This window comes from Podarcis filfolensis (genome assembly GCF_964270895.1).
Source record: "Podarcis filfolensis genome assembly, chromosome: W".
NCBI classification, from domain to species: domain Eukaryota; kingdom Metazoa; phylum Chordata; class Lepidosauria; order Squamata; family Lacertidae; genus Podarcis; species Podarcis filfolensis.
This window is the reverse complement of record NC_139619.1, coordinates 3,155,981-3,170,973: the sequence shown is the minus strand read 5'-3', so window position 1 is coordinate 3,170,973 and position 14,993 is coordinate 3,155,981. Positions and strand designations below refer to the sequence as shown.

Here is a 14,993-nt window from a genome sequence, read left to right as displayed (position 1 = left end):
ACTGTAGCCTTTGCAGGAGAGGATCCTCTCGGTGTTTTTTGTGGGCTTTATCCTGCTGCATGGGTCCTCCTACCACCTCAAGAGGGCTCAGCTTTCACAATGGCAGAAGTGGCTCTTTTCAGGTGTAGCCTATCAGAAGGCAGAAGAGGCACATTTCCCAGATACACTCAGTAGAGGACCAGACCTCCTTGGACAGAGACCTTTTCCGTGGCACAGGAGCGTCCTGGATAAAGCCTATTTGCACAGACATCTTTAACGCCTGCTTGGCCTTGTCAGTTAATAGCGCAGTTTACTTTGCTACTGTTTACTTTGCTAAGGAAGCCTCCTACTTGAAGAACTATGCCAAGGAAGCCAACGACAAACTGTTTGGTGTTGATGGGTCACTATTGGAGAGGTAGCTCAAAGCTTAGGTGGTGTACCCCCAGATTTTTGAAGAAAAATTCAGTGGTGCATCCCGGGGTATCAGCCCACGTGTAGTTCAGATTCTGCAGTTTGATTGCACCCACATGGCAGAAAATGCATCGTGCTCTACATCTCACCCTTTTCATTTATTTATTATTTGTGTACAGGAAGGCTTAAGAGAAGAGAGGCATTGCGTCCTCATAATCTTCCGGCATGTGTTTCTGTATCACATGAAGATCTCTAGCAGACAGTCCTGAAGGAGGGCGTGGAAAAAAGGTAGTGCAAAGAGAGAACAAGGAAGGGATACTAAAAAGTCTCTGGTGCTTCTGGAACATCATGATGCTAAAATTGTGTCCTGGCATCAGAGGTCAAGGTCTTCAGCATTCACCTCAAATAACTACTGATTTACAAGATTCCAATTCGGTTTTGAAACTTTTTAACCTTCTTATAACAAACCTTACCACTTTTTTTACATCACCTCCTCAAAAGGCGAAAGTGGCGCATTGCAGTGCTGGGGCCCCTTGGTTTAACACCTCTTGCAAACAAGCAAGATCCCTTCTTCGTTCCATCTATAATGAATACAAAAACTCTAACGCCCAGGCTCTACCATCTTCCTATTTACAAGCCAAAAGAGCATACAAACAGACTTTAAAGCTGGCCAAACGCGAGTGGTATCAAAAACGTTGGCGAGCCTTGATTGCGGCCTCGAGATCCCGCAGACCACAGGAATTTTGGGCTCTGATAAACAAAAGAGGAAGGAAGTACCCACTGGGGAACAATTCTTGAGTAAATATTTCTCCTTGGCAGAGGAATCCAACTCATCCACGGAACTCCGAGCCGACCATCTACCTTTGTGGCCCTCCACTGACCCAGACCTGATAATGGACTTGATATTAGATCTGAAAACGGGCAAAGCCCCCGGGCCGGATCTAGTCCCTGCTGAGGCTATTGTTGCGCAACCGAGGTGGTGGGCTGAAATTCTGGCCAAAGTCTTTGATGCAATTAATTCTACGGGGCTTATCCCTAGGTCATGGAAGGAGGCCGTGATCGTGCCAGTCCATAAAAAGGGTCCCCCTGCTGACCCGGAGAACTATCGGAACATCAGCCTTTTGTCTATCATCGGGAAAATCTATGCAAAATTTTTGCTGTCCAAGCTGTCCCATTGGGCAAACGACTCAAATTTGATTGGCCATGAGCAAGCGGGCTTTAGGAACAATTACTCGACCTCTGACCATATGGTAATCATGTATCATCTTGCCAGAAAATATTCTGCCCTGAGTCGGGGACGCCTATGTGTCGCTTTTATAGACCTAAAGGCTGCCTTCGACAGTATCCCAAGAAATTGCCTATGGAAGAAATTAGAGAGATGGGGCATAGATAGAAGGCTGTTATGGCTTATAACCCAATTACACCATGGGTCGTCGGCTAGAGTGAGACTCACACCGGCGGGAAACCTATCCAACGAGGTCCCAATAAATAGAGGTGTGCGCCAAGGCTGCATTTTGGCCCCACTCCTCTTCAACCTGTTTATTAGCGATATGAAGCTCTTTCTGAACGAGTCTCAAGCCAACATTCATGCCCCCCGCCTAGCTGATTTTCGCTGCCCTTTGCTCCTATATGCCGACGATGCAGCGATCCTTTCCTACTCTAGAGTTGGTTTATGCAGAGCTCTAAAGATTTTTGCGGCTTATTGCAAACTTAACCATCTGACAATTAATCATGGGAAATCTAAAGTCCTGGTCTTTACCAGGTCTCGGAAAACTTACAACTGGAAGTTAGATGGAGTCCAATTAGAACAGGTTTTCAAATTTAAATACCTGGGAGTCTTTTTTCATCACAATCTAAGCTGGAAGCCACAGATACAGTATTTACTAAACAAAGGGAAAACAATACTTTATACTCTACTCCAATTTTTTGCGGCCGACGGAGCCTCTCACATCCCTTCTGCATTGAAGGTATACCACGCAAAAGTGGTTTCCACCCTCTGTTATGCTGCCCCGCTCTGGGCCCCAGGGTCCAATTTAACATCACTGGGGACATTGCAGAATCAGTTTCTCCGTCGCCTTCTGAAACTCCCCATGTGTGAGAGCAACGCAGCCATACGTCTGGAGTTAGGGATTGCATCATTGGAGACTGTCATCTGGAAGCGAGTCTTTGGCTATTGGCTGTCCAGCTGGCATAGGCTTCCCGACCATTACCTTTTTCAGTGCCTCTGGCGGGACGTCTTTGTCAATCCGTGGGTAGGAAAAATCCATGCCAAACTTCTGAGCATCGGAATTTCCCCAGCGGACTCCTTAAAGATGAACTTACGCTCAGCCAAAAGCCTTATTGAGCAAAGATTAGCGGACATTGAAAATCAACACAACCTCGCCAGGGGTGGGGGTGTCTGCTCCCCCAGGTATCACGGAATAACCCCTCCACTTGGCCTTCCATCATACATGTCATCTCTTTCATCAGTACCACACCGACTTGCATTTATTCGTGCAAGGTTCAATGTCTTTCCATCGAACCTGCTGAACCACAGATTTTCCAAGGGTTTGGTGTCTCCGCTATGCGTGTGTGACGGGGAAACTGTTGAATCTCTTTCACATATAATGTTCAACTGTCCCCTACATAGCATAGCCAGGGCTAAATTCCTGGGTCCTACTTTACTGCGCTTGGTTGGCAGGCCTGTTGAGTCACACGCCGCACTGCTTTTGCAGGATACAGATCCTTCTGTAACTCTGCAGGTGGCGAGATTTCTGAATGCGGTTATCTCACACTCAAAAACCACCAAAAAACAACAACAACATCAAAACTAATCGGACTGTTATGATGAGAGTGCATGTCGGAGTTCGTCTTCAGTTTTCCGTTTCTGTGATCCGTCCCTTGGAGCTCTCCTGGCCCCAAGCTGTCACTTGGCTCTGCTCAATGACCCACCCTTGCATCGTGGTGTTCACCTTCTGTTGTTGGATATATCTGTTTTTATGTCTCTGTGTTTTTATGTTTGTACATATTTTATGGGCTAATAGCCGTAAATAAATAAATAAATAAATAAATCTTCAGCATTCCCCATGTCACCTTTGGGCATCCCTCAGCCTTTCGAGGATGAGGATGGACACGATGGACTTTTGCACGGGGCTGCTGAGCCTGTAGAAGCGAAGTCAGGGTCATGATCCTTGCAAAGTCTGGAATGGGATTCTGCAGGCCTTGGTGCAAGCGCATGTCTTAGCCCATAGGGATGGATACAGCGACCTGGAATCCACACAGGACCTGAGGAAGTAAGAACAGTAGGGCATCCTGCCCCTAGGTAATTAAAGGAACAGGTCCCTCTCACTGCAGGTTGGGGAGCTGCTGTTACGTCACTAGAGGGCGTTCCAGAGGTACTTCCAGAGATACCTCTTTCCTACAATGGCATTTCATAGGAGAAAATTTATTAGGAAAGGAAAAAATTGATTTAAGGTAAAGTTAGCAGAAGTTAAAGCGCAGGAAGGACATCCATCAACAATATCCTTAGCTTGTGTCAGAGGAATGAAAAAAATATTTTATCAGCTGCATAGTTCCCTGATGAAAAAATGCATGGCTGTCAATTACATTAGAAAATAATGGACAGAAAGATTTCAGAGCAGAATCAGTATGTTGATTTCCTTCTGAAATTACATCTTGGAAATCCTGTATGGGAGCAAACGTGAGAGTAAACATGAGCAGCATAGAAAGGCATAGTTCTATTTGTCAAGAGATATTTCAGTGTCAAGAACAAAGAGAGTAGATTAAAATCTAGCATAGGAGAAAGAGAGGAATTAGCCAAAGGTGATAAAAAAAATCCCACTTCACACAAAAATCACAAAATGCAGTGGAAGTGTAGACTGGTCTCTGTCAGTTTCCTGATTAGCTGCAATATATATAAAATGCCAGTTATTTTCAGAATCCTTATACGTTAATCACTCTAGAGTTGTTGAATAGGAACCTGTTTTTGGACAGAAACCAAATTAAAACTAGGTGTGAATCTTTAGGAGGGTTAAAATAAACTATCCCAAGTTAGTCAGTAAATGCAAACTAATAGAAAAGAGAAGAACTCATTAGGGACTCATGCTCCTGTTTTAGAAAAAAGCAAATAACAAACAGCAATATCAAATCCAGTGTTAGGCAAATCAGAGAGTAGCCACTCTAAAATCACTATTCTGTCAGCAGCGTCGGGGGGGGGGGAGTAGTTCTGTAGGATGTATTAAGGAAAATCACGCGTATGAAGTGACCCCAAAACTCTGCAACTGCTGTAAAGTAAATTCATTAGGAATTTTAAGTTCAGGGAGGAAAGGAGAAAAAACAGTCTGCAATAGCGATGAAGAATGAGTCTCACTGTCTGAGGTGGAAATCAGACCTGTATGCTATGTCTTAATTTTATAAACCACCATAGGGAACTGGAACTGAAAAGTAGCAAGTTCTGCTGTCAGTAGATTCAAACCAGCACTGCCCTTAGCGGCATGGCGCAGATTTGTCACAGGAGACTGTGTGTTAAAAGCAAGTGTGTTAGAAGAGCCAGCTATTGCTTCTAATTTAGCTTCAGTAAAAGACTGACAATCAGCTGGCACAACAGACTTTGTTCTCCCATTTAGAGTCAGGCTGGAAGGCCACCGGTCGTGGCATTGCCTGTCTTTAGCAGGATGAGCTGAAGGAGACAAAGCTGCTGCTAGGAGGGCAGATTTGTGAGTCTCGGTGTCAATATTCTGGCAAGGCTTACTCATTTGAGCAATCTCTGTTTCTGACTTCTGGTACATCACTTTAAGAGCAGTCTTGCAATCAGCATTTTCATAAGCCAATTGTTTCATTGAAACTTCAGAGGCTTCAAGGTTTGGAAGTAAAGTACTGGCTGCTCTTAGCCCATCAAGAATGCCATGCAAGCCATTTTCTGTCACACTTCGCTTCAATTTGTTAAAAACTGCAAAGGGCAATGATTCATGGGCTCTCTGTTCCTGTGCATTCTGAACAACAGGACAGACTGCTAATAATGGTAAGGTGTCAGCTGTTTTTTCTTCACTGCTTCCTTCTGCCATATTTTGAATAACCAATTTTTGCACTGTGGTCTGAGCCCCTTGCGGGCATTGGTCCATGGAATTTACATTCGACCCAGGCAAATCTTTGGCAAAGGAAGGTGCCAGTGGAATTACCTTTGGCATGACCTCAGAGTCCTCAGAGAGAGGCTGGAAATCTAGAGGCTGAGATGGAGGGAAGAATATTATAGTATTTTTAAAAGCAGCTAGGGGTTGCAACAATGCTGCATTCACAGAGACAACTGGTGGTTGGAGCAAAGGGTTAGAAAGCTTTCCAACTGCGTCTCTACACAAATGCCAGGGGTGCAAGACTTGTACAGATGTCTCAGGATGTCTATGGGGTGCATCTCCCAGCTCATTCCATTTCTTAATGTCATAAGTACCCCCCTCTGGAAACCAGGGGCACAGTCTAGCAATCTCTAACAACAATTTCTCTACTAAGGGTGCTAAATGCTTATCATGCCCTGCCTGAGCTAGCAAAAATAACAAATTATTCCTATGCTTTTCCTGCTCATGTGAAAGCTTGCTTCCCATGATCTCACCTGAAGGGTAATAGACGCGCGTCTTTGGGGCTCGTTCCGAGCGAATGAGATCCTAAGTCCGGGAATCGTTTTGCAGGAGATGATCCACCGCGACCGAGGGACAGCACGGTGCTAGCTCCGAGGGGAGTTCAATCCTGGGGGTTTCCTTTTGCTGTGCCTCAAACGCTGAGGTTTTCTTTTTAGCTTAGCCTCACACGTTTCCCTTTTTTAAGTTTGCCTCACACGCTGAGGTACCTTTAGGTTAGCCTCACACGGTTTCCTTGAAGTTAGCCTCACACGGGGCACCACTATGTTGCGTTCTCAAAGAAAAGGAAGGATATTTACTTGAGGCGTTCCCAAAGTAAAGGAAGGATTGAATTCTGATTAATAAGAATACACACAGAGACTTGAACCAGCAAGACTCTGGGAAGGGTGCGTATAATCGTGTCTCTCTGTGCCTGTCCGTGTGCAGCCCCTGGCCCAGGTAGTTTTTATTCACAAAAGAACTTTTTACAGAGTGTTCGTAAGAACCAATCAGATTTTTTCTGAGCATTTCCACAAACCCACGTGGGGAGAAAGTTAAACCACCATAACTAATTAAGCACAGGGTAAACAAAGAACAGAACTACAAAGAAGAGCATTTGGCAACCCCGGAGGTGATAAACAAGCAATATATATGATAAGAAGGATGGCCAGGAGGACAAGGATCATTATCACCTTCATGTGAGATCTGTTTCCTGGCCCTAAGATTAACATCCTACATCAAAGAAACTTGCCCACTGTCTTTGATGACCCAGGAGCCTGCCTGGCGACAACTGGGCTGTGTACGTGACTTGTCAGGCAAGGAGAAATGGGCAGCAGAGGCAAAAGGGCATGAATGTAGAATCTTATGGGATTTAAGAAGAAATTATCGTCAATATATCAAACCCAGTCAACACAATGCTTTCATCGTGGGCACGATGGCTTGATGTATATTTTATAATTCCTCATGGTAATCCCATCTGATCCCTATAGTCGCCCAGATGGATGACCTTTGCAGACAGGTGCCTATGACAAACTAAGGGATATGGGAATCGGAGGCAGTGTATCTTTACTTACTTGCTTCCATTTTAAGGGGGGAAGAGAAGCATGCATGTGTGGAAAACAATGTGGTCCAATGAAATTTGATATTGTGTCACACCAGGCCCACAGATGTTTGAAGAAAAATTCAGTGGGTATCAGCCCACGTGTAGTTCAGAGTCTGCAGTTTGATTGCACCCAAATGGCAGAAGATGCAGAGTGCTCTGTGTCAGAGCTGGCCCACACCTCCTTGCAGGCATGTCTTAAGCTTTAAGACCATGGGCCTCCAACCATTTGTGCCATATGACCAAATAAGGCAACTGTCCAACTGCAGCAGCCCCATTTCCTTTGTAAAAGACGATGAGGAACCCAACAGAGGATGAAGTACCAAGGCACTGATGCCCCTGCTATTTGCAGAATTCCAATGATCCCAGCAGAGCTGATTCTCTACTGAGGACTTGTTGCCTCAGTTGGCCGGAATGACTGACTGCAGGTACAAGGCAGGGCAGACCTCGTAGACACCCAGGGCTTTAGCCCCCTCAATATTTCTAGGAAGGGTGCTCAGTCCCCCCAGTATTGAGGGGACCGCCATCCCCCACCACCAGGCTGTTGCTGTGGCCACCAGCAGCCGTGGGAGGCCAAGGGCCCTGTTAGCCACGAGGGACATGCGACTAATATGAATGCCCATAGCCACAAGTGTGCTCACTTCCTTGCGGCGAATCAGGAAGTATGGATGCTACTGGCAGCTCCTGAAGATAACAAAAATGCTTACGTCACAGATGCAATCTGTGAAGGAGTTTAACTGGGGGTAGTGTATATCATTGCCCTTCTGGTATCTTGAGAATTTCCCCCTGTTCCACTGAACGAACTCCATCCCTTCGCACTGTAGCCCTCGCAGGAGAGGATCCTCTCGGTGTTTTTTGTGGGCTTTATCCTGCTGCATGGGTCCTCCTACCACCTCAAGAGGGCTCAGCTTTCACAATGGCAGAAGTGGCTCTTTTCAGGTGTAGCCTATCAGAAGGCAGAAGAGGCACATTTCCCAGATACACTCAGTAGAGGACCAGACCTCCTTGGACAGAGACCTTTTCCGTGGCACAGGAGCGTCCTGGATAAAGCCTATTTGCACAGACATCTTTAACGCCTGCTTGGCCTTGTCAGTTAATAGCGCAGTTTACTTTGCTACTCCTACTCCTACTTGAAGAACTATGCCAAGGAAGCCAACGACAAACTGTTTGGTGTTGATGGGTCACTATTGGAGAGGTAGCTCAAAGCTTAGGTGGTGTACCTCCCAGTTTTTTGAAGAAAAAATCAGTGGTGCATCCCGGGGTATCAGCCCATGTGTAGTTCAGAATCTGCAGTTTGATTGCACCCAAATGGCAGAAAATGCAGAGTGCTCTGTCTCGGAGCTGGAAAATCAATAAAAAATTTTGAAAACCCCCCAAAAACATTGAATATCACATTTTCTTTAGGAAAACAAGGAGAACAGGGGATTAACCTCATGCTCTGAAAAGGCTGCAAAACAAAGATCACGCTGAGGTTTTTTTCTGTCTGATATGACTGGCATTCCTATCAAAGCCCTGGCCAGCCTCTGGAACATCTGAATGGCTCAGGCTTTTGACATGATCACTTCTGAGCATCCTCTCCCACTTGACTCCTTGGTCTACTGCAGAACTTAGGGAAAGGAAACAAGTTGAAAGATGGAGGAAAGATCTGGCTGCATACAACTGAACAGTGGTGTGGGCTCATCATTAAGCATACATAGTGGTATTGAAGATAGCAGTATACTCAGCTACAAGTGATCGCTAATGAAGAAGAAAGACAGTCCGACTCAAGGAGGTGGTGGAACCAATGGTAGCTATGTGTAAGCACTGTGACTTGTTTGCAAAGCATTTTGAGGATAAAACCACTTGCATCCGCTGGGATCTTGACTCTGCTGTTATAGCAGATGAGTCTCATGGGTGTCCAGAGCACTGTCTAGTCCTGTTGTGTTGGATAATTTTCAGATAGTAAGGCTTGAGGATGTGGACAAGGTGTTTGTATTAGTCAGGGCAACGACTTGTGCTTCGGACTCTTGCCCTTCTTGGCTGATAAAAAGTAGCGGGGGTGGTGGTAATTGACTGGGCCAGGAAGAGTGTTCCTATTTCCATCTGAAATGCAGGAGGGCATAACATTCTGATCCAAGTTTCATTCAGAAAACATTATCCATAATATCAGCAGCAGGCTGCTGCAGTCAAATTGGCCAGTCAGAATGGAAAATCCTATTTTAACAAAACCAATAAAAGAGAGCGGCAATACTATTTTCTTGTTTCCCTTGTTCAACTACAATTCCATAAAACAGTGGATTTGTAGGTTCTCATTAATAAAAAATAAATAAAGGGTGTGAGGGGTGGGTGGGATCGATGTGCCTATACTTCTTAATTCCACCCCTGGGCCTTTTCTAGACTGAAAATAGTGTTAATTTGTTCCCCTTCCACTGCTGTAAATATTGCTCCCTTAGAAAATAAGTGATTTATTTGACTGGAACAAAATCCATCTTGTGTCTCCAAGTGGTTTAGGGTTGTATGATCTATGTCTGGATTGGCCCACTTAATGCTATTTATTGCTCTATGAATGATATTAAGATGGATTTCTTAACTCTGGTGGAATTACTTTTTCTTCTTTTGTGCAATTTTTACTTGCCATAGCAAACAAGACTTTGTCCATGTACCCATATAAAATAACTATTATCGTTCTTTTCCTCTGCATTTTTAAAGCATAAATATTATTGGCTCTGAGGCAACAATGACAGAATGTGCTGACATCAGAAAAATGCCAGAAGTAAAATGTATAGGGCATATTGAGAGATGGGTGGCAAAGCTGTGCATATGCTTTGTCCTCCCCAGCAGTATATATTGTGGGAGAGTAGCTAGAGGAAGCAGAGAAAAGCTCCAACCAGTATTATTTTTTCTATTATTTTTTTTTAATTTTGGAGTTTGCTTGTTTATTTTAAATTCAGTTTGTAAAGGTCCCTTTAGAAACGAAAAGATACAAACACAAGTTAAGCACACAGTTTGCTTTTAGTTCAACACTTTCTTCATCCATCAATTTTACCCAAAATCACAAAAGTAATATTACAAAGCTTTCACAGTGCACGTTTACATATTCTGCATATACATCTAGTCACTCTTCAAACAATGCATTTCCATTGAATTTGGCTTAAAAAACAACAACACAGCCCCTACAGCAGGCTGGAAATATATAACGTTTTAAACCAATGTGTTTTTCCTCTTAAAAAAAGAAAATATATTACTTGGAAAGAAGCCCATATTGCACTAATTCCCAAACAAGACACGGACATAAGGCAGGTGAAAAGTTATAGGCCAATCTCGCTCCTAAATAATGATTACAAATTATTTGCCAGTCTATTGGCCAATAGACTTAAAAATGTATTTGGAGAGGAGATTGGAAAGAACCAAACTGGATTTCTACCTGGCAGACAGATGAAGGACAGTGTTAGAAATATAATTGATATGGCGGGCGCCGGGGCGTTTTACCGACGGCTCGTTGCGCTGAGCGGGGCTGCGGCCGTCGGGGCGGGCGCCTACGGGGCTCACGATTTCCGCCGCAGCGACCGAGATGACGACTTGAAAGAGCTCTACGAGATGGCCAACAAATACCACTTCCTCCACAGCCTGGCCCTCCTGGCTGTGCCCCACTGCCGCTATCCCATGATGGCCGGCAGCATCCTGTCTCTGGGCATGGGGATGTTCTCTGGCGCCCTGTATTACCACGCCGTGACAGGGGACCCGATCCTGACCAAGGCAGCCCCGTATGGTGGTTCCCTCCTCATCCTCGGCTGGATCGCCATGGCCCCTTGACACCCCGTTCTGTCCCCATGTGGCCCCCATCTCCCAACGCCAGGGTAGCCAGCCCTGCCCCTCCCTCCTCCCTTAGGCTAGCCAGAAGGGAGCCCTAGGAGAGGAGAGATTTCCAAATGTCAGAGTGGGATCCCTTGAGGTCTTTAGGCCGCCCCGAATGCGTCTCTATCCTGCATCTTGGAATTCCCCGAATGCCGAATCCCTTTTAAAAAAGCCAAGATCCTTCCCCCCCCCAAAAAAAAAAAATTGCAACCAGATTTGAGTTTGCGATGGAGGCCTCGAAATGCAATGTCTGATCGGTGCTTTTCATTTTTTTTTTAAATAATATTTATTACTTTTATAGATTACAAAAAGGGAAAAGGAAAAAAAATAAAAGAAGACGACAAAGGAGAAAAAGCAAAAGAGAAAAAAACAATACAAAACAGTACATAGACAATGCAAAACACAACCTAAACTCAAAACTAAACACATTAAACTAAACTAAACTAAACCCACTCCCTAACCTTAACCCTAAATAAAACAAAACAAAAACAATTTAAAAACATACATCCTCCCTTTTCCGTACTCTATCTTTCATTCCCTTGTTTCCTCGACCTCCTCTCACCTCCCTTTTTGTATTCCACTTCTATTAATTGTTTCAGCAAATCCTTTCCATCTTTCTCCATTTTCTATCATATTGTAAATAACATATTTTTTAACCTTATTTTTCATTAAAACTAAAATACTTCTATTTATTCTAAGGAGTTAATCCTTATAACATTTCTGCTAAGCCCATAAAAAAATCATTCCACCATTTTTCTATCACTCATTAGTTTTACCATATGTCTATACATAAACTTTAAATTTTTCAATCTTCTTCCACCATCTCCTCTCCCTGGTTTCGGATTCTGCCAGTCCTTTCCGTCAACTCCATAAAGTCCATCAACCTGGTGATCTTATGTCCGAGGCTCTTAACTCTTTTCCAAGACCCTTCTGCAGGTCTTCTTCATTTTCTTTAATGCTAAAGAGCAATTCTCGGGGAAACGCCAACCTATCAATACTTTTCTTCCTTCTGAACAGGTCAGCCAAATTTCCATAGTTGAAGCTAAAGTCCGTAAAGTATTTCAGGACATATTTCAAGATTCCTCCAAATCCAAAGGCCCCCAAAACTTCAATCTCCTCCACGCCCAAGTCCATGTCCCAAAAGTCCGTTAATCCCTGCATAGAGGGATCTTTCCAACTTTCCTTCTTCAGTCCAAGCCGGGATCCAATCCTCAAAGTCTGACTTTTCCTAGATTCAGTCATAAAAGGCCTCAACTTATAGTCCTCAATTTGCTTCTGTAAAGCCACGGATCCCGCTTGTATTACTTTATGTTCAACAACAGCAGCTTTCTCCTTCTCCTCCTTCTCCTCCACCATTTGTCCTGCCAAAGTGGGTTCCTGTACCAAGTCCTGAATTATTTCTGTGTTGGTGTTCGCTTTTTGACTCAAATTAGTCACTTTCTGTTCCAAATTATCAACTTTAAAAGTCATGTCATCCATCTTCTTGTGAAGCTGTCCCAGCGAACAGCTTATCTTACATAAAAGAGTCACAATGGCCTCTCCTGTCAACATTTTTAAATGTTCCAAGGTCAATCTCTGGTTCTCAGAATCCTTATCTGCAGCTGGAAATCCCCCGGTTACACTCCTGTAACAGTTTCAAAAGCTCCCTCTAGAGGGAAACAGTCTCCACTTGTATCAGTTCTTTCAGGCACAACTCAAACATTACTGATCGGTGCTTTTCGGTTGCTGTTTTTTAACTTAATAAATGATGAGAGTGATTTCACTTTTTTAAAAACCCACGCACCTTTTTTTCCTGTGGATAAATTTATTCCGTGGGGGGAGCGGGAAGAAAGAAATATAATTGATATAATGGAATATCTGGACTCCAGGAGAGACAAACAAGCCGCCCTAATGTTTCTGGATGCTGAAAAAGAATTTGATAATGTGTCTTGGCATTTTATGAAAAGAAATTTAGAATTTATGGATATCGGTGAAAAACGTTTAAATGGTATTTGGGCTATTTATTCGGAACAATATGCTAAATTGATAGTTCATAATAACTTCACAGACAAAATTGAGATAACAAAGGGAACCAGACAGGGGTGCCCGCTATCGCCATTGTTATTTATAACAATACTAGAGGTCTTGTTGAGGAAAATAGAAGCAACAAAAGAAATAAAGGGGATTGGTGTAGGCTCAAAAGAATATAAGTATAAGGCCTTTGCCGACGACGTTGTCTTGAATTTAGAACAACCTATGTCCAGTGCAATAGAAGCTTTGAAAAAGATTGACGAGTATGGGCAATTAGCAGGCTTTAAGCTCAACAAAAATAGGACAAAAATATTAACTAAAAATTTGGACAGTAAAGAAATAGGAGAACTACAACAAAAGACAGGTATGTCGATAGAAAAAAAGGTAAAATACCTAGAGTCTGGCTCACATCTAAGAACATAAACCTCTTTAAAGACAACTATGAAAAGGTGTGGAATGAAGTGAAGAGAGATCAGGAGATATGGACTAGAATGAAATTATCAATGATGGGTAGAATCTCAACTATCAAAATGAACGTGTTACTGAGACTGTTGTTTAGATTTCAGACAATTCCGGTTATCAGTGGAACAAAACAATTTAATGTATGGCAAAGAAGATTGTCTAAATTTATCTAGCAGGTTAAAAAGCCAAGAATTGAGTATAAAATATGGACAGATGCAAAAGAAGGAGGCGGTTTTTCCCTGCCAGATCTAAAAATTTACTATGAGGCGGCGTGTTTTTGTTGGTTGAGAGAATGTCCTAGGCGCTGAGGTTTTACCCACAGCGCCACCCAGGATAACCTTAGATAATTCAGATGTATTGGATTTGACAACAGATTCGCGTGGCATGCCTACCTGTGGTCAGAATGGTCAGAATGCACAGAGGGTTTTTGAACCATACTATTAGAAAATCATTGTATGAGGTGTGGAGCAGACATAAAACATTATTGGAATGCAAAACTCTGAGGTGGCTCTCACCTCTGGAGGCTTTTGCAGTCAAATAAATAAATAAATATGGGAACTGAATGGGCGACATACAAAGACTTGCTGATGGAAGTGATAATAAAATAAAGTTAAAGACATTCGAAGAACTAAGAGGAAAGGTAACCGATTGTTACAAGATGTGTTTAGAGAGGATAATAAAAGAAACGGATTTGGAAGTAACAAATCTAAATTGGAGACAGAATTGCTGGGTAGTAAAATGAAAATACTATCGAAAATGTATCAGTTACTACTGGAGTGGCACACAAAGGATGAAGAGGTAAAAAGTGTTATGATTAGGTGGGCCCAGGATTTGGGGCACAATATTGATTTTAAAAGGTGGGGAAAACTGTGGACCGAAACAATTCACAGCATGTGTGTCACTCAAAGAAAATATATTTAAGATGATGTATCGATGGTATATTAGACATGCCAAACTTGCTAAGATGTATAGAAATCAAGACAAAAATTGTTGGAAGTGTAAGGAGAAGGAGGGGAACTTCCTCCATCTGTGGTGGACTTGTTCTAAAGTGAAAGCCTTCTGGGACATAATATACGAGTTAAAAAAGGTTTTGAAATATAATTTTAATAAAAACCAGAGGCATTTCTATTAGGCTTAATTGGTGAGGAAATACATAAAAGTGATGTAAACATGTTTATGTATGCCACAATGGCTGCAAGGACACTTCTGGCTCAGAAATGGAAGCAGCAGGAACTTCCAACACTGGAAGACTGGCAGGTCAAGATGATGGAGTTCGAAGACATAATCCGGAATCAGCGTGACGAACTTTCCAAAGGACTGGAACACATTTATGAAAGAAAATTGTAAACATTTGAAAACGTTTGTAGGCTTGAATTGAAATGTTTTGTAATGTAACTATAAGGAACTGATTTACCGATAATAAGGTGAAATATTATAATTTGACAAAGGGTAAATAAGTGCTTATAGAAATGCGAAGAATATGGAAAGTTATGTGGAAGTCAGAAAGAGGGAGGGCAGGAGGTCGATGCTCTTACAGAGTAATATATTAAGTCATAGAATTATGTAACAAAATGTGAATATGATTTAATGGAAAACTCAATAAAAATTACTTT

At 42.9% G+C, this 14,993-nt stretch overlaps 1 protein-coding gene across 1 annotated transcript; it reads left to right on the top strand.

Annotated features, from left to right (window-relative positions):
- The first annotated feature begins 10,387 nt into the window (after positions 1-10,387).
- On the top strand, positions 10,388-11,147 carry LOC310753805 (transmembrane protein 256 homolog). Its single transcript, XM_083595144.1, has one exon. It carries the CDS (start codon positions 10,489-10,491, stop codon positions 10,864-10,866), a length of 378 nt encoding a protein of 125 aa, XP_083451270.1. The 5' UTR covers positions 10,388-10,488; the 3' UTR covers positions 10,867-11,147.
- The last annotated feature ends 3,846 nt before the right edge of the window (positions 11,148-14,993 follow it).